This window comes from Nematostella vectensis, chromosome 11 (assembly GCF_932526225.1).
Source record: "Nematostella vectensis chromosome 11, jaNemVect1.1, whole genome shotgun sequence".
NCBI classification, from domain to species: Eukaryota; Metazoa; Cnidaria; class Anthozoa; order Actiniaria; family Edwardsiidae; genus Nematostella; species Nematostella vectensis.
Genome location: NC_064044.1, coordinates 8,581,230 through 8,600,739, shown reverse-complemented (window position 1 = coordinate 8,600,739; position 19,510 = coordinate 8,581,230). Strand labels below are relative to the sequence as shown.

General features: G+C 40.5%; 2 protein-coding genes across 3 annotated transcripts; both read right to left on the bottom strand.

Annotated features, from left to right (window-relative positions):
- Positions 1-6,821: 6,821 nt before the first annotated feature.
- Positions 6,822-12,412, bottom strand: LOC5518568 (sepiapterin reductase). Of its 2 annotated transcripts, none has more exons than XM_032363198.2 (7): positions 12,285-12,412; positions 10,652-10,850; positions 10,200-10,270; positions 9,562-9,707; positions 9,014-9,164; positions 8,345-8,452; positions 6,822-7,649 (listed from the first exon to the last, which is right to left on the bottom strand). In XM_032363198.2, the coding sequence occupies exons 2-7, from the start codon at positions 10,845-10,847 to the stop codon at positions 7,548-7,550; spliced, it is 774 nt and encodes a 257-aa protein (XP_032219089.1). In that variant the 5' UTR covers positions 10,848-10,850; positions 12,285-12,412; the 3' UTR covers positions 6,822-7,547. The 2 variants fall into 2 exon arrangements, with proteins under 2 accessions (XP_032219089.1, XP_001638505.1); XM_001638455.3 differs by lacking the exon at positions 12,285-12,412 and adding an exon at positions 11,463-11,667.
- Positions 12,413-12,908: 496 nt separating this feature from the next.
- Positions 12,909-19,223, bottom strand: LOC5518567 (L-gulono-1,4-lactone dehydrogenase). The gene is made up of 8 exons (XM_032363192.2): positions 18,587-19,223; positions 17,159-17,326; positions 16,357-16,718; positions 15,688-16,052; positions 15,050-15,325; positions 14,005-14,215; positions 13,328-13,489; positions 12,909-13,226 (listed from the first exon to the last, which is right to left on the bottom strand). Exons 1-8 carry the CDS (start codon positions 18,651-18,653, stop codon positions 13,077-13,079), a joined length of 1,761 nt encoding a protein of 586 aa, XP_032219083.1. The 5' UTR covers positions 18,654-19,223; the 3' UTR covers positions 12,909-13,076.
- Between the last annotated feature and the right edge of the window lie 287 nt (positions 19,224-19,510).

The following is a 19,510-nucleotide window of genomic DNA, read 5'->3' as shown; positions in this document are numbered from 1 at the left end:
CCTGAAGCGTTTGAAGGTTTAATTTCCCACATTACAGTTCATTTCCCCTTTCATAATGTCTAAAATGCAAGCACCACTAGTTTGCAGGCAATCCCAGGAAGCTCTAAGTTGATTTGTTTCCAAAATGTTATTTTCTAGAAGACATTCAAGATACTCTTCTAGCTCTCCAGAAGAAAGAAAGCATTCTCATTCATCTGCCAATTCAAGGTATAGTAAATGTTACATATTATTGTGTTTTTGTTATTATTTGTTATTTAATTGTATCTATTGTTCATTTTATTTCCAATAATAATATGTTCAAAATTTTATCACCCCCTTTTTTAACCTTAAAACATATGATATATACATGCTGTATACCCAGGGTCAATTGAACACAAGAAAAAAAAAACAATATTGCTATATATCATGCCACACAAAAAAATGTGAAAAAATTCTGGCAATGCCTCTTAGAAACCAAGGGAGGAATTTTTAAATAGAATAGGCTAGAATAGGCCATGGTGTGATTAATATTTCTTGTTTTTTATTCAGATATTCAAGAGATAGGAAACGTTCAAGATCCTCTCCAGTGGAAAGATGGAATCGTTTTCGGCCATCCATTAAGCCAAGGTACAGGCTTAATTTAATTGGTCTTTCAAATCATACAATTCCAGAATGTTTACATTGTTCCATGGGTCTTGAAATTTTTTAGGATGTTTTATATTTAATAGCTACCAGCATGAACTACATGTATATGCAAAATCTTGATACCCTGATTAACCCGATTTTGAGGTGTGGCTCATTTTATAAATAAAGGACATGAAAATTTGGAGCCTGTACTAGATATTACTGTTTAAAAACTAAATTGAAATATATATTGCTTTTGAGTGATCAGCAAGAACGTGTTAAGATGCATGTTGTGCAACACAGATATTAAACTTGGAAAAGCGCACAACATCCACAATATGGAAAACACCGCAAGCCTTGTAAAAACCTCATTCAAAATGCAGGAAAACAGTCAATATCTACTCTGTTTCTTACTATAACGGCCATTGCTGAGAAAACGAAATCAAAAGCCCAAGAAATGATCCAGATGCCAGGAAAAAGATGACGAAGACCCTGCTGTAACAGAGTTACTAGATTCACTTCAGGAAATTGTGAAAAAAACCCGCCTGTTTAAATAAGGAACTTGCAAAAGACATGAAAAACCTCTGCTTAGAGATAGAAAACAGCAAAAGAAGTCCCTTATGCACTAAATTTGCAGAGTTATGTGAAGCAGGAAGTGTTGATCCTATATCATCTGACAGTGAAAATGAAGAAGAGTCTCCTGGGAACGAGTCTGAAAACGATGCGATTGACTTGTCAGATTTCTGACTATATGGTAGAGATGGCAATAAAAAACTGACTACTCAAATGTACCTGGATCTAGAAAAACTTGATGAGGCAGCCGTAATGTTTAAATTTCTTACTTCTTCAGGGATTCTTTCGAAAAACCATGTTTTTTATGAGCAGGTTCATTCATTCTGTACCAGTGCTATGGGACTTGTGGATGAGCAAGTGCTTCCCCAAATGTATCCTGCGTTGTACAAATTTCAGCATGCTGTGCAGTTCAATTTTAAGCCTGTTGCATCGTATCTTCTTTTCGGACGAGGCAAGCATGGTAAAGGAAGGAGTCATCGCCAAACTCCCCAAGAGTATGTCGACACGCATAATCTCAGCTTCTTTCATCCTAGAACTATTATCAAAAACTCACCTCCGGGCCATTTTACGAGTGGCGTAATACGGGAGGATGTTGAAGTGTGTATTCAAATGTGCAAGGAGAAAAATGCACTTGCGATTTCAAGCGATAAATTATGTGGATATTTGTGCTGCCTCTCAACTGATGAAATGGCTATCAAGCCGTCCTTCGAGTATTCACCAGCCCAACGTACTGTGATTGGACTTAGTGAACCAGAGCAACTGACATTCGAGGACATTAGCAAGTTTGAATCCAGCGAAGAGATTATGGCATTTTTGGATAAACAGCCATTCGTTGTTCAGGCAAGAGAGGTAAGAATCTCCTCAATGGATGACCAAGTGAATTTTCCAGTGGGCGTCTTTTATTGTGGAAGTAAAAGTTGGAGCTAGCCATATCAAGGATATGTTCAGTAAAGTACTTGGTTCGACAGAACAATGCTTGATGTGTTTGCAGAATGATAAACGATGTACTTTTCTTTGTGAAGCATGTTACAACGACAAGGATGTTTGTGATCAATGTAGCGAAAAAGGCTATACAGATTGGCACCCTCTTCTCCGCCCGTGTGAAGTCTGTATTGCAGATAATAGCCTTTGTATAAGACTGGTGCCATTGGTGTGGTGTACTGACTGTGACCCAAAACAGAAGAGCTTTATGAATACTATGCTAAATGATGCCAATTCCTGATTGCCCCCACAACATCAAGTCGGTCAGATCAGCCGAATTCTGTAATGTTACCCTGATAGCTGGTAGTGAGGAGCAAGGTCATGCTAATGGAGGCGGGAGAAAAGCGAAATTCAACAACCCATCTGGTTTTGTAGAGTATGAGAGTAAACTCTTCATTTGCGACCAAGGGAACTCAAGATTAAGAGTAGTTGACGTATCTTCACTGTTCTGTCACGCGTCTAGGATTGCGGCGGATGATGAAGTGAGTTCGAATGAAGACGAGGAATGCGCAGTTTGTCGTGTTTGCAAGGTTGCTGTAACAGATTTAACGCCAATTTCTGAAACTGACGATGTGACGAAGTTACAGTCCCCGTACGCTGTATGCTCTTCTGCTTCTGATGACAGATTGTAACTTTTCATTTCTGACATTCGGCTATGCAAAATATTTGAAATTTCAAATTTGCACGAGGAAGAAAGTCAGGTTTCAGGACATGTTCACGACGTATGGACATTTGGGAGATAAAGTGTGCTAACCTCTTTGGCATTGACGCGGGACAAGGAATATTTGCTCGTGGGAGACTGCAATGAAAATGCTCCTTGTATACATTTATGTCACCTTGAAAGCCGAGAAGAGAAAAGGATGATCTCCAATGTTCCAGGGCCTATGGGGATCGGCATCACAGAACAAGGCACCTTATTCATATCATCGAGCAAAGGGCATGGCCTTTATAGCGCGGGAGAAAGTGATATGCTACAGAACACTGCCATCCCTAGTAAAGTTTGTGGTGACAGTCAAGGCCATCGAGATGGGATAAAAAGTCAGTGGAACAGGCCAACTGATTTGTGCACGTATCGCAACACTGTCTTTGTATGTGATACTGGCAACAAGGCGGTTCGAATGGTAACGTCGGCAAAAAAACTTGTTCCCATCCAGAACGTAATGGCTAAGTACGCACATATGTTTAGGATTGACAAGGAAGCTACCCAAAACGATATGCCTGGTACGTTTAATGAACACTTGAAACTTGTAGAAGAGGTAAACTCGTTTTTTGCTAGGCAAGAACAAGAGGCGTTTGAAAGGACAGGAAAGCGGAACACCAACGGACCCGATATGACTGTGCCGCGATGCACGCGCCAGTCATTTCGTATTGTGCTGGACTCCCTCACAAGTCTGTCAAATACCCTGACAGAAATTGGCAAGGATGGTCTTCTGGACCGCATTAATTTTGCAAGCCTGACAACCTTAAGCGTTGAATGCTTTTTTAAAGCAATGAGGGCGGATCACGACATGCCAACAGTAGCTGGATATGCAAATAGAAGAGCTCGCTGTGTAGAAGATGACATCATGCGCATATACCAGAAGGGCTTTTCATATTTCACTGGACCAAATTCGTTTTACCCCGAGAAAATCATCACGAGTGATCCTCCAACCATGGCGTCTCGTGCCACCAAGAAAGTTCTGAGAAGAAGTAACGAAGAGAGAGAAGAGGATAAGAGACAGGAGATGGCGATGAGAGAGTTCGCAAGCGAGTATGGCAGAGGTGTCAGGCAAGAAAACGTTCGTTCAAAATCGAAAGAAAACACCGGCACACTTCCCTATGCTTTAAGCATGAGGCCAACCATAATAACAGCTGCAGAGGAGGGGCTAGATGTGATCACTGATTGCCAGTCTCTTCATGTTGTCAACCAAGGAACGTACGCGAGGGTGAGAGTCCTACATCGACGTGAGGATGTAATTGCAGTCAGACACAACTCAAGAAGAGAGCCATCCCCCTATTGGCTTGCGGTTTTAATGGAAGATGTCTGTGCTGAGATGACAAGTGGAAGATTCGCTCAAAAGAGGATGAAGCTGCGGTGGCTGAATCAAACTGACGATCCCTTGACATATGTTTATGGAGATACATCCTTTGACAACTCTCCTAATTGCATCCTGTCAGAAGTCCGTGGTGTGATACACGGAGGAGAAGATGTGCAAGTCCCCCCTGAGGAGGATGTCAGATTGAGTCGGCTTGCCAACGGAGACAGCGAAAGCGACAGGGAGGATGAGTGCGAAGAAGAACTGCCAGGAGAGCCAAATCTACCCTCCGTAGCAGAACAGTCACTACCACAGAAGTTACCTGGCGTAAGCCAATCGGGCAGAAGGACGACACGATTCGTCTTCAGCTAAGTAATTCTCTGTTTGTGATTTTGTTAGAATGAGCGAATTTCATATTAATGTCGAAAATTTAGCCAATCGGGAATGGAAGCCATTCAACAACAAACAAATCAGGAGGCGAAGAAAGACAAAATTGCGTTTAGCCTTGACGTAAGTACTGGCGCGTTTTGATTTAGTTTGCAATTTCATTGGCTAAAATTCAAAAACACTATACCCTAAACCAATAGAAACGCTAACAGAACGCAAGCCTGACTTACTTTTACTTTTTACACTCATCCGAAATCCGTTCTATGAGATAGAAGGGGTGTATTGCACAGAGTATAGCCATTCTCACGTGCACACGTCACCAAAAACTCGGTTTCGTTCGTCTTTGAATAGACCATTCCAGCTAAAACGCACGCGCGTGGCATGACGGTAGTTGTGGTAGATTCGTCGAGCAAACTGTAAAAACTTGCGCGTTGCATTCTGGTTCTGGTAGCTGTGGTAGCGTCCTCGGCGTTTCTGATTGAAAATATGCAGTTATAGCTGGAATCGCCTATTACTAAAGTGGAAATAATCCTTCAGTGCCTGTGAAACTTTTCGTCAAAAGAGCGAGTGAGTTTGCACTCAGACGTTAATCCATATCAATTGTTTTATTTCCGAGACCCGAGTTTGAGCAACCCTTTTATGATATCTGTCTGATTATCGATACATTAACGCGAACGCATGCATTACAAATGAAAGGAATTTCAATGTGTCAACTTGAATTCCTACCAAATATACCATGCAAGCGGCCCAAATATTGTGCGTCGCGTCACGGAAGCCATGAATCCGTTTTGCAAAGTTTTTTTTTTCCTGGCGACCGCGTGTGGCTGAGCAGGGTGTAACCTCGTGGAATCTTGGTTTCGAATTTGGACGTCAACCAAATGCCTTTGCTCTTTGAAAAACGTTGCAAGACGTAAAGAAAACAGTGACGCATATTTTAGTGGTATAAATCATATTTTAGTGTTATAAATGCATGTATAATGCATTTTAGTGGGATACATATCTTAGTGATATAATGCATAGTGATATAATGCATATTTTAGTAATATAATGCATATTTTAGTGATATAATGCATATTTTAGTGTTGTAATGCATATCTTAGTGGTGTAATGCATTTTGGTGGTATAATACATATTTTAGTAGTATAATGCATATCTTAGTGGTATAATGCATATCTTAGTGGTAAACAAATGGTTTCTTTTCACTATAGTTGTCCCTTTTTAGCATTACGCTTCGATACGCTAATGTTTTCTGTTCATTGCTATGTCGAGAGTTTTGCATGATTTTAATAGAATGTTGGAATCCGGAATATAAGTTGTGCCTGGAATCCGGAATCCAAGGATCGGAATCCGGAATCTAGAGCCTGGAATCCAGAATCCGGAAGCCTCTTGGATTACCTTACATGGGGCGATGAGGGACTGATTCTAATCCTGGTCCGCCTGTACTCTGACACTATAAATCTCGTTTCCGGGAAACATCACCCATAAAAATCTATATTTATTTGACAACCAAACGTGTATTTCACCACGAAATCCATGTTCACACGAGCGAATATTTACCGACTGCCGGTTTGGCCGAGAAGATGGAATGACAAAAGCACACTGAGTAATGCACTCGAACAACCCTTTTACTACCGTTGCAAAATATTAAGAGATGTGGCTTTTGTTGAAAGCAATATGTGAGTTTTGAATTTCCTCATGTAGTCGTGCGTACACCACTGCATGATTTCTCTCTATCTCTCTTTATGATAGGTCTTTCATTCACCGAACACAAACAAACATTTTCCTACGGGAAAGCAGAGGCATTTCTTTTATGGCTTGTTATGTATAAATGATTTATTCACGCCGGGTTCTTCAAATTACCATCACGGGAATTGTTATTTGACCCCAATTGCTGACTCAACCAAGCTGTCGAAAGCAGTATTTCCCGCGCACTCGTATATAAAAATCTTAATACTATGGTTTTAGTTAATTCAAATTTCTGGATAGTAAGAAAAATGACGCTAAAATGTCTCATATGTTTTTAAAACTGAAAGCCAATCCTTCCACATTCCTTTTGTTTCTCCATTAATGCAATTCCTTGGGGTTCATTTCGGGGACTCCTGTGGATCGTTTCAGGTCCCGGGATCAGTTGGGGGGCTTTTGGGGATCATTTCGGGTCCTGGGATCGTTTCGGGTCCAGGGATCATTTCGGGTCCTGTAAATTTCTAGTTGACCGTCTGAATATCTCGCGAGTGATTGGTCCGAACAAACATTCCACACATATTTCCGGTGTTCACGGTTTTCTTAGTCGCGTTGTAAGTCATAATGATAAATAATATAAGGGGGGACTCTGACAAAAACGGACGGGGGGTGATCGTCGGCAAAATAATTTCTACCCTAAGGGAAGGCACTTTGGGTGTGGTCAACAGCAACTCTTTCCCCTAAGAGATGGCAAATTGGGTGTGGACGAGGGAATTTTTAACCATAATAGCAGTATAAAACAAACACATTTCCAGAATTTTCTTGCGGTCCTTGAGACATCGCCATCAAGCACATCTCTCTTCCGTTCTAATCGGCAGATGGACACCGATCAGTTGACTTGTGGTTTATTGTAATACATTTCGTGCGACCGTTAGCGTGATAAATACACAAGCACAATCGAAAAAAAAAACACCTTTAAAACACCCCCTAAGGGATATCAGTTGGTCAGAATTTATACCCTAAGAGATGGAAGAATAATAAAAAAAAAAAACCTTAAACACCTCCTAAAAGATAGAAGTTTACACCCTAAAAGATGTGACGATCACCCTCGTCTACTTTTCTGAAAAGTCCCCCCCCCCCGGAAATAAAATGCCCTCCATGGTAGAGTAAATACTTTTCCGCGGGAATCCAATACTAAAATCATATCAATTATCAAAATAATTAAATGCGCTGCATGGGTAAGTAAATACTTTCGCGCGGGAATCCCGTAAAAGCCCCATAATAATGATGATTTATTGTTTGCCAGAATCAATAATCGAAATAATCCAAATGCGCGCCAGACTTATAAGTGTCATCCAACAGAATTTGTACAAGTTTATCTGACGACTGCTTTGGACGAAGAACGTTCCCCTAAAAGAAAAAAAAAGTCATGAGAATAATGCATATTGTAGTACAGTGCGACCCCTCCCCCCGAAATCCTCAGTGATTAAGGAAGACTGCCCCATTTGGGACAAGGATAGAGGATAGGGGATAGGGTACATAAGGGAAAGAAATTTTAATTTTATAAGACTCCTAAACGCTCCATGTTAAATATCGAGTTGAAGTATGTTTTGTTTAAGCCTGAAATACAGCAATTTTTGGCCGCCATTATTCAGTTGTAATCGAAAGATCGAACGCTGCAACATCGTTTTTTACCAAAATCAATGGGATGGAATGCCTCGTTCTCGGTCGCAAAAATCAAAGCCTTTTTTTTAGAAAGATAAACAATCAGTTAGACCGTCGATGGGTGGACGAAAAGACGGACAACGGATGGACCGAAAGACAAAGGATGGACATAGAAACGGACAGACAGACGAAATGATGGACAAGAAGACAGACGGACAAACTTATGGTCAGTAGAAAAGACAGACTGATGGACAGACACAATTTGGACAGACTAACAGATTGACTGACAGACGATGTGATGAAAGACAGTCAGACAGATGGACAGACAGACAACAGGTTAACAGACAAATTTGCAAAAAAAGACAAACGGGCAGAGGAAAAAAACAAATAGAAGGAAACACAAGTAGGCTGATGACTTATGGACAGCTAGACAAACACACCTTATTCAGCATTTGCTTGACCTCTTGGTTATATGACCACTCCTGGATTATGTTGTTCATGTCAGTGTCTAGCGGACCAGGTGCATAGTTGAGAATCCGCACGTCGTCCTGATAAATTAGTAAAAAAATATTTATATAGGGATATTAACAGGGGCGTGACCAGGGGGATGGCCTTGCCCCCCCCCCCTTCTAGCAGCCAAAAATACAGTTAATGTATGAGATATTATCTAAAATACAGGAGAAAATACCTTGAAAGCCCCTTTTGGACCCCCTCCTATTAAAAATCCTGGCTAGGCCGCTAATTTATACATACCATCACATCAAGGAAAGCCCTTAATTGTCATTTAGCATCTTTTAGGTTGGGGGTAACTTTTGATGAAATACGATGATATACCTGGCTCAAGCAATCATTTCTAAGCTAATATAGTATTTTGTAAGCCATGGAAATAACTCCTGCGTACAATTAGTTTTCTACAACAATGACAAAAAATGTGATTGAAAATAATATCTAAACATTAAGCTTGTTTGAAATGACGCTATTCTATGGTACGTGTGTAAAAATAACGAAACATAAAACGTTTTTGCATCAAAACCTTTCTAATCTTCAATTTCCAAATTCTTTATCTGTCCAGTTCTAGTGTCCCCTCTTACACACACCCAAGTTCCTACCTCTTCAGTAGCTAAAACGCTGTGCGCCATGTCCCGACTGGCCTTGCCAACACAATACAAAGAGAATCCTTTCCAGGCTTGTATGGCCATCAAGGATGATATATTGGCAATATAACGCTTTGTTGATTTAAATTCATTCACAAAGCGTGACCTAATAGGAAAAGGAGAAAGTTTACAAAAGTTCATCAATAGCTGTCAGCCATTACATCGTCAATCTCCAATTATGCCACCCAGCATTCAAATTTCAAGTTAAAATGCATTTGAATTGAGTCCAAGGACCAAGAAATTTAACCTATATAAGCATTTATTCAATTTCATCAGTCAGGGGCATAGCAGGGGGTGGGGCACTGGGGGGAACCTGCCCCTTCCCCACATATGGGGTGTGGCTGTGCCCCCATTATTTTAATAATGTTTCTAGTATAGTACCCCTCCCACCCAAACTAATCTTGTTAACCAAAAATGTATTGAAAGAAACTATATCAATTTTTGTATCTTATATGGCTGGGGTGAGATATATGTTCGCTCATCTATTTCTAGAAAGAACTTACGCTATGATAAATGGCGAGGTGAGGTTTAAGCCCATGTATTGCTGCACTTCATCAGGATCTGTGAAGTCTTTCATAGGTCGTGACAAATCCCCCAAGGAACCAGCATTGTTGACAAGTAGAGAATGACTGAATGCAGATGGCGTGACCTTTAAACCATACCAAAGATGACTATATACACATCCAAATTAGCAAGCATGTACAATGTAACAAAAAATTAATAATGTGGAGATTATGAAATACCAAGGGGATAGGGGGTGGGGGTGGGGGTGGGGGGGGTGATGAAGTGGGCATGACATAATTTTCAAGCTCAGGCTAAATAGGTACTTGGCTGTTTAGATTCTTAATTGGTTTATTTTTTCCCATATGCACCAATTAAAAACAGTCTCCATAGTCAGAATGCTTTTTGATTTTAACAATAATAAGCAATGCTGATAAATACAACAATAAACAGTATTTTGAAGAAAAAAACATCTATAAAGAAGAGCATTCTTCATCATACATGAGGCTGATTAGTTTCTTATGAAAAGGATGCTTAAAATGACAAATTTCAACCTGTAGGTTCTTAATCTCTAGGTTCTTATATAAAGGTGTTTACTGTAATGATAATAAATGATGATGATAATGACAATAATACTTACACATTGGAAAATATCATCTAAAAGCCCTTGAAGTGTGTCTAGTTTGCCAAGGTCACCAACTATCAAAAATCCTGGTAAACATAACAAATCAAATCAAATAACACTTTTTATAACTCTGACTTCTCTATTGGTTTCTATGATACATGATATGATTCATTGACAATTTCAATCATTTATCACAGAAAGACATATTTTTATCTTACATAATTTCCACAAACATTTTGTAATGCAGCTATACACTGTACAATTACAAAAAAAATTGGAGTAGCTAATCACTCTCATTGCAGCTAGATGCTAAATTACGAGAGCGCAGATTCAGATGTGGTCGAGTTGAAGGCATGGGAAGGCGCCTTCAGACAGTGCCAAACAACTCATGTCTGACCACAGATCACAACTAAGATAAAAATTGTTGGTTTTGTAAAATTATTACCACGAATCATTATTCTCATTACCTTTAATTGAAGATTTAACCTGCCTAACTTGGTTCAATGTCTTCTCCAGGCCCTCTTTATTACGGGCAACTAAAATGAACGTCACCTCACAATTCTGAGCCTGAGCCACCTCGGCTATACTAACAGCTATGCAGCAACCGAGCCCACGGCTTGCACCTGTGATGATACAGCATGTGGAGGAACCTGACGCAAACATTCTCTAAATAGATATAAGACAAACAGTCTAAGCACACATTTGGTACAAACCTTCTCTGTACCAGTGGCGGATGACAAGTAGGACAAAGACTGACCCTGCCTTGGTTAAACATTTTTGATAGAGCTAAATTGAGACTGGGAGGTGTCATCTCACCAGGTTAAAAAAAAATGAATGAAATTGCTCTTTAAATATATAGGAGGGGAGGAGGGCAAGAGAAGGGGAAGAAGGCAAGAAGGGGAAGGGTGGTCGAAGCTGTCTCCAGCTATAGCTAACCCAATGGAAAATATTAAAAGATGAATGTTAAAATTCTTCAATCTTTTCTGATTTAATCTGCTATTTTCATTCACACTAGAATTTTGTATTTCATACTGTATGTATTTCTGCTAGTAAGTTAAACAATAAGTAAAACAGTTCTTTAATTTGAAACCTCTGTAAGATGTGTGTGCAACATCTGGTTAACCGGTGTTGATACTTAACCCCGTAGCTAAAGTTAATCATAAACCTTTTAAAATACTACAACGATCGGTTAAACGTACAGTGAATAATCATACATAGACTCTGTTGGATGTTATAAAATGATTTCGTTATTCTAATACAGCAAGCGTTTTTTCTTACCCTAGAAAAGATGGTAAACTCGCAGGAAGCGATCGTCCTATGGTACTGACACAGGTAGCCCGCAACCAAACACAGGTAGCCCGTGACCGAAAAAATGAAGCCAAAGCTTTGAACAAAGTTAGTGTATTCCTCGAACTCGAACGGAACGGAATTCAAGCTCTCTAGAGAATAATTTTTAAATTTCTACTCGGATAGTTCAAGCTGTTTTTTTTATCTCATTCATCATAATAATGCTGATTCATTTCCGGCGACGCAGGCTAGGTTACTAGTGGCTCTCCCGAAGTCCCGTGGCTTTTTAAGAGCACGTTAAAACGCACGTGGAAACGTGACACGTTTTTTTTCTCTCGTGGCAGTGTGAAGTGAAACATTTCATTCATAATAACATCCATAAATAATTATTGACATTGAAAGTAGTATCATATGTTTATACAATAAAATTTCCTAAAATGCAAGAACCACCTAATAATGAAAGAAATGCTGTTTAATATCTGTAGCCAAAGTACTCGTACTGTGGTCAAGTATCCCACAAATCTGCTCTCGAATTCATCCAAACACGCCTCGGATTTTAAAACGCTTATAAGGCAAGTAAAGAATATTTTATTTCTTAAAAAGAAAAAAAGTTACGTACATATACCAATGAACACGGCATGCAAAGTATACAACACCCAAGACCACAAACCGCACATAAAAAAGTATGTCTACCTGACGAATAGGATATGTGATACATCACATGACGACATAACAATAAGTGGACTTTTACAGCACCCTAGAATCAGATTGGCATCAGTCGGTCCAAGACGGGACGCTAGCACAGTCTCTTACCTGTACAGTTAGGCAACCATGGACAGCTTTTAGCCGGTTTTGCCTCAGTTGGACTGCATCGGTAATAAACTGCAGGGCGACTTCGACGATCCATGTGGGATCTAAAGCCGCGAACCGGCCAGCGTGATGCCAATTGTGCGGATCACGTATGCGACCTCACGATAGCCAAACTATCCTGTTCCACTTATTGTATACACCCTAGCAAGGATAGTTTGGCTATCCGCGTCAGGTACCTCACGAGGGCGGCATTTTTTCACAGTATGCAAAGTTTATATTTAACACCCTGCGGGATTTCTTCTATGGGGCAGCCCGTGCATCTCAAATCCCGCATTCTGGGCTAGTCGGAAATTCTTTTGTTATCGAATACTGGCCCCCGATGGTCCCGTCTGTTTGATATCGGAGTAACCCCCCGGACTTGGCCTTCGCACATGCCACAGGTTTCCCAAACTAGCGCAAAGCTAAGGCTATAAATCAAAATTGTGACGTCACAGGACACTGATCTCGTCTCAGACCCCATGCTGTCACTTACGGTTCATCTTCAACGACAGGAAACCCGGTAAGAACGGCTGGGCTAGGCAGTATTTGTGTTTGTGCTTGAATAAACGCACACAAAACGCACACATATCAGAGTACCAATATCCTAAATATTTCTTTATTTATTCTATCAAAATAATACCAATACTCAGTTTTGCATCCACAAAAGCTAATGGGAATTATATGCTAGTGTGCTTTTTAAGTCCACTCATTTATTTTCTAGAGCTGAATTCATGTCCACCGCTGGTCATTATCAGGTTATTGCGCGGGCTGCACAGTTATCACGTGGTTATCATTGTTCAAATTTTCGCCGCTAGGCCCAGGCTCCGACTCGAGCACCAAATGAAAACCCATTTTATCGGTGAAGTCACTACTAAAGATCCCGTCTGAGTTGAGCAGGCGGTATACCTGTGGAAAAAAATTATTATAATTTCAAGAGTGTAGTCAGAATTTCATAGGGGAGGGGGGAGTCATTGGAATTATCTGTAAAACGCCATTCGGACACTTACTTGCTTCCAGTCGTCAAGCTGTGGATATAAATCCCGGATGCTGTCGGCCGTGAGGGAATGGTACTTTCCCCAATGCGGTCGAGCATGGTAGCGTGTTGTCAGGGTTGATTCGATGGCTCCATACAGGTCATCGGTGTGCTTACAGCCAGCTAAAACCGGTACCTAGCAAAATACAAAACACAAATGAGAAACAAATAAAAATGTCATGTTTGACAACCGAGTTAGCGATTTTCCTTCTGTAACGGCCGGGTTTCACCGGTTCGAATAGAATGGCTCGAGAAAGGTTTAGAGAGAAGGACAAATATCAGACCTCTAAGAAGGACGTCGGGACAGAACTAAATTTAATGTCAACTTGATGCACGTGCAGAAACTTTACAAATTTGGGTATGATGTCCAAATATGGCGCAAAACCACAGCAGTCCCAATTGAAGAAAAATAACAAGTTCCAACATTTTACACAGAAGGCAAACCCAGCCTATATACTGACTTGTAGTGTAGCACTACAATGTAAAAAAACAAAAAACAAAACACTACACTAAAAAAACATAATGTATGCCTCCTAACAATACAAAATGTCACTAGGAAACAGAGAGTTCCCTGACAAAATAAACGCACAACAAAATCCATTCCATATTTCCACCATTGCCACACTTCTAAAGGCCTCAGATGCCCAATACCTCGATGTACGCGCAATGTTGTGACTCTCCGCTCTGGAACTTTCTGTTCGCCGGGCTTAGCATCAAGTCGTCTGTCTTAGCGATGCGAATGTGTAAAGGCAACGCCGTGTACTCATTATTTCGGAGACCGAGCTGCTTTATGGTATCGATGACGTCATAAAGGGCTTCGTCGAGCCTGCTAAGGGGAAGTGACCACTCGGCAGAGCGGACACTGGGGAGAGAAAAGAGTTCTAATTAAAGAATCAAGTCAAGATTTAACGTTCACGCAAAATACAATGTCGCAGCAAGAAAAAAAAAACATTGGCTAGCTCTGGTAAGTATCTAAGACACTGGGCCGTAGCAGGGGGTGGGGGTACTGGGGACATGTGCCTCTCAAATACATATGAAGAAAACGTTGTCGTTTTGAGGGACAGGTACCGAGGACTCTTAGTTTTTCAGATACGTTCTCCATTTACCAAAGATGGTCACAGTCACTGCAGTTTTTCCAAATAAGGAATATATTAGTTTCCTTATGTGGAAGTGACCGCGTTTGGCAAAAACGACAATATTTGGCTAACTTTTGTTGATATGTTTAAAAAATATAAGGAAGTGACACTAAGGGGTGGCTGTGGCCCCTTTTTTCTAATTTTTTTTTGTATTGTGCCCCCTCCCCCCCAAATCTTACATGACCTACTACGGCCCTGCATTATAAGTCAAATATCGCTATTTCAAATCTACAGTCTTTCTTGTCTCTGTACAACCCACACACACCCCTGAGCTGGAAACCGAAATCTGGTTCGGCCTAAACTCAAGGCAAATCCCTTTTGCCCCTTTAGGGGCAAATCCTATCTCCAGTATTAATAAGGGTGCTGAATATCTTTCTGAGAATATGTTGAACACAGCCTGACCCCAAGTGTTCTGACCGGGCTTCCTGTACTGGGAGACGAGCCGCGAGGCAGTGCGGGGCCTGGAACGAGCTCTTCTGTGACGCAAAGCCACAGGAAGCCCCCGTTTAGAAACCCGGTTAAGAATGCTTTGGACCAGGCTGACCCTATCTATAGTTTACCTGTTGGTTCCCTTGGTTAATTGCAGCACGTTGTACCACTTGTGAATAAACGGTTTCTTGAGACTGAAATACGTCAGCCCATAGTTGATAATATCCCGCGACCGCGCGGGACAGCATTGAGTGATGCACTGGAAACACGTCAAGCAGCAGGATGATTGACACATATCACAGTCCGCGCAGCCCCGCCCACCTGATCCGCACCAACACGTGCAGCACTGACAGCAAGTGGGGTTGAAGGGCGTGGGGCGGGACTTCAGGACTGACGCATAAAGGAACCTGGAAAAATGATTGGATAATCGATGGTGATTGACAGTTGATGAGCATATCCCGGATGGAATGATTGAGTTGACTTTAAGAGATTGAGGATATGGTTGGTATGATGTACTCACAAACCTCAGATATATGATTAGCCAGTTAGGATATTATTGACAAATTAGAATATTAGGACATGCCTGACAGAATGTGCTCACAAACCTCAAAATATAATTGGCTTATTAGGACATGACTGAAAAAAATGTGCTCACAAACCTCGAGAAATGATTGGCTTATTAGGTCACGCTTGACAGAATGTGCTCACAAACCTCAAGATATAATTGGCTAATTAGCTAATTAGGATATAATTGACAGAACGTACTCACCCCTGAGGCTGCGGATAAGGATTGAGTAGAATAGAAAAGAACTCGTGCGAAGTGAAATCACGTGCAAGCTGATTAGTGACGCTAAACGTGCTCTTATCCCGACAAGGAACCCTCAAAACCGACCGCTCCTCCCTCAGATTATAGACCGGTATACATCGATACGTCAGCGTGTATATGATACCCATAGCGCCAAGTCCTACGATCGCGGCGCGAAGCATGTGTGTACTGGTCATGTCCACAGGATTCCCGTCTTGTTGTCCGTGAATTAATTTTTGCTTGCAATCTAGCAAAGACTCGGAACCGAGGCTGAGTTTGACTTGGATACCGCTGGACGTAATCAAGTGAACGCCGACGACAGACGCAGCCTGTAAATAAAGAATCCCTATCAGTCACCGTTTTGTCATCCCCCGTCCAGCAAAATACCATGTGCGCAGATTTCCATTGGTTGATTTGAGAAAAAAATAATATTGCGATGTTTTCGATCGAAATTGGCAAATAATAACAACTTTGTTTTAGATAATATTTATTTAAATATTTTTTCTTTCAATGTTGCAAAGAAAAAAAAACAGTTACAGTTTGACTTGAGTTATGGTCAAAACCTTTGTTTTCAATCTTCGCCATAAATGCGCTGCTCTTTCCCCACCCTCTTACTAGTCCCTCTCTTCTTACCAGTGACGCCGCACCGAGTCCAGATCCATGTGATGACACCATAGCTGCGCCCGCAACGGTTTGACCAGCGTTACTACCCAATACCGGAAGTGCAAGTCCGTAGTGTTTATCCAGTGTTTCAACAAAATCCTTCAATCGCATGCCAGCCTCGACTTCGATGTCAACATAATCTTTCGATAAGTTTTCTTCTCGTACAGCCGGCCGTGGTGTGACTATTTTGTCGAGTGACGTCATATCTATAAGGATATCACACTCGCTGCAGATGCGTGACATGCTCGACCCGGTACCTTTGGCCTGTACGGTGTAATTGTGTCTACTGGCAAACCGACAAATCGCAGAGAGTTGTTCAGTTGGCGATAATCCTAAAATAAAAATACCACAAATTGTTCGCGGCGCAAATTATTTTCAAGAATGACAATCGTCATGGTAAGCCTAATAACTCTGAACATATTCTGCTATCATAAGACAACTTTGGATGGTCATTTGCCATCTTAAAATGTCTCTTAAAAACGTCCCTTAAATTTGTTTCCTAGCGATTTCAGAGTACCAATGTAAAAGATGTAGAGTTGTTTTTTCGCCGAAAGGAATCTGCTTAGAAGATCTATAATTGGTTTCCCTCGTATCTCAAAATCTCCCTTTGCTCTCGTAACGCATCTCCAATTAAAAAGCATAAAATGAAACTTTTAAAATAATTTATCACCAATTGGTCGGCATTAACGAGTAAAACTATACTATAAATACTATAATCAAATAGTCGGTCCCCGGAACAAATATAACCATTAATCATTATTTATTCACTCACCTTGGCTAAGCCTTTGACTGATTTCCGGATCATCAGCACATGTCTTCAGCTCGCCGGGAAAGCTGTGGAATTTCACTCTGCTTGGTACATAGAGCTGTACCCGTGCAGTAGGTGTGTCCGCACCACTGGAAGATAGACATGAGCAGCAAGAACCCGTCTCGCTCATTCCTATTGGCGATGGAGAAGAGGTGAAGGAGATTAAAATGCGTATTATTGGCGTATTATTACGTCAATGCGCGATGCTATATAATTTCCATTTCTGCGCGCGCAGTCCTAATCTCGTTTCCAGAACCGCGTACCTTTTAAATCGAGCTTTAATTTCTTATTGATTTGATTGATTAGGACGTACAGCAAAATATCTTAGTTGTTATAAATATGTGCCCCTCAAATATAATTGCGTCTGATAAAACCAAACACGGAACTATTTGACCAGGCGGTCAAAAGGCCATTCCAGCTATAAGCATGAGCGCGCACTCAACATGGTAACCTACCTGACCTACCGGCATGCAGCGCGCGCTTCGTTTGGTGCAAGCTTAAAAAAGCGCGCGCTGCATTCTAGTAGTTGAGGTAGGTTTCTATGGTTATGCGCGCGCAAACTTATAGCTGGAATGGCCTAATGGTGCCAAGTTTCCAGAGAAAATGCACGGCTTTCGTATTTGCATTCGTGTGGTGGAAGAAAAGAAGTAGAAAAAGAAGTATAAAGATGCTGATGATGATAATAATAATGATAGTGTGTCAAAATATTGCTGAGAGCTTTTTGTAAAGTCCAAGCTTTCGTGTTCAAATCGGTAAAAGTTTCTAAGCTTTCAAAATGATAATAAATCTTTTAAAAATGAGAGTTATTTGCTTTGGTTTCGAAATTCTGAAACTAAAAGGAGCCCCTATGAAATATTTCTGAGATTTGTAAGAAAATCATAATAGAATTGCTTAAAAAATCATAGCTGATAGAAGTGATCATATCTATATCCCATTGGAATATACTCCTTCCGCAATACTTCTATAATTAAAAGGAAAAAAACGATATTAGAATGACGACATTTGATACAAGAAATAATGAAAAAAAAGTACCACGTTGTCACATGTACCACACGTACCACATGTCCTTTATATGATTATTAAAACTTCGAATGAAGTAATCAATGACAGCATAAAAATGGCACACTGAAATCCTTAGTCAATTTGAGTCAATTATATTCAGAATTCCTTATAAATTTTGAGGTCTAGAACCCTTTCGTGTAACCCGCTAGCACAGCGCCTAGATGACCTGTGATCCAACCATCTTAAGGGTTATGAGTCAATCTTTTAAAGTTTGAATATTAGTTGGACTCGTTGCTCGTGGTTCATGGCACACTGTCGCCACACCAAGTTTTCTGATATATTTGTCAGGCTATAGCTATGAATTAAGAGCAGGATGTTTGAAATACCTACCGGTATCGTAGTTGTAATACAGGCTAAATCTTCTTCTCTCGGCGTTCACCCGCGACCAGAACAACATTAAAAACTAGAGTAGTTAATACCTCTTTAACGGTTGATTAAAAATTTCTATTCATTTATAATTTGTCAAGCAAACAAAACATTCCTACTCTGCGTTGAAATCCGTTCCAAGCCAATAATTAACCCTCGAAAATTAAATTTCCATTGATTTACTGTTCTGAAACTGTTTACTATCAAATTTAGTGCTCTTCCTGCATTAGAAAAGATATTGTCGTCGGATGTACTTTTTTTAGTATTCATATTTATAAATACCTCGCTCACTATTTGACTTCCTTTGAAAGCTGACTATATTGGACCAATAAGCGCTTGAGTTTTAAACTTTTAATTATTTGTTTATAAATGTTTTTGGATACGGTTAACAACAAACAAAGGCTAAAAGGGTGATTTGGCAAGCTGTTTTATCCTTATTGAGAGAGATGTCAAGAACGCATTTCAGTCAATCATAAAAACTGTCGTTTTTCTAGCTCGCTCGGTCATTTCCTTATAAGGCATTACATACCATATTTGAGAGTACGCTTCAATCATTTTTTCGCTTTTTTATCGCTCTAGAGCTTTGTAAGTCGAGAAGTTTCATGTAATTCGTGTTTACTACGATTTTGCTATTTTGCTGGCAGCCAACTTGGATATGGAGCCTAGTCCCTAACGTTTTAGAATATCACAGGTCTCCCGCGCGCTCGTCCCAACACATTTAGACCATTTAGAGAAACGACAGCCATTGCTTGATATGTACCCAGTGTGGGGAGGGGAGGGGGGTGACACATGGAACGTAAATTATCAGTTTTTTGGCAAGGGGGGTACGTTCCAGGATATTGGGAACCACAAACATGATATTAAAAAAAATAAAAAAGAACAAGAAAT

Coding starts and splice junctions, on each gene's coding strand:
- LOC5518567 (XM_032363192.2), bottom strand. CDS start 18,653: ATGTTGTTCTGGTCGCGGGTGAACGCCGAGAGAAGAAGATTTAGCCTG. Junction 16,719..17,158: donor CAGTCAAAGGCTTAGCCAAG/GTGAGTGAATAA, acceptor TTTTTATTTTAG/GATTATCGCCAACTGAACAA. Junction 14,216..15,049: donor TTAACCAAGGGAACCAACAG/GTAAACTATAGA, acceptor TTCTCTCCCCAG/TGTCCGCTCTGCCGAGTGGT.
- LOC5518568 (XM_032363198.2), bottom strand. CDS start 10,847: ATGTTTGCGTCAGGTTCCTCCACATGCTGTATCATCACAGGTGCAAGC. Junction 9,165..9,561: donor ACCTCGCCATTTATCATAGC/GTAAGTTCTTTC, acceptor TTTTCCTATTAG/GTCACGCTTTGTGAATGAAT. Junction 8,453..9,013: donor GCGTTTTAGCTACTGAAGAG/GTAGGAACTTGG, acceptor CTAATTTATCAG/GACGACGTGCGGATTCTCAA.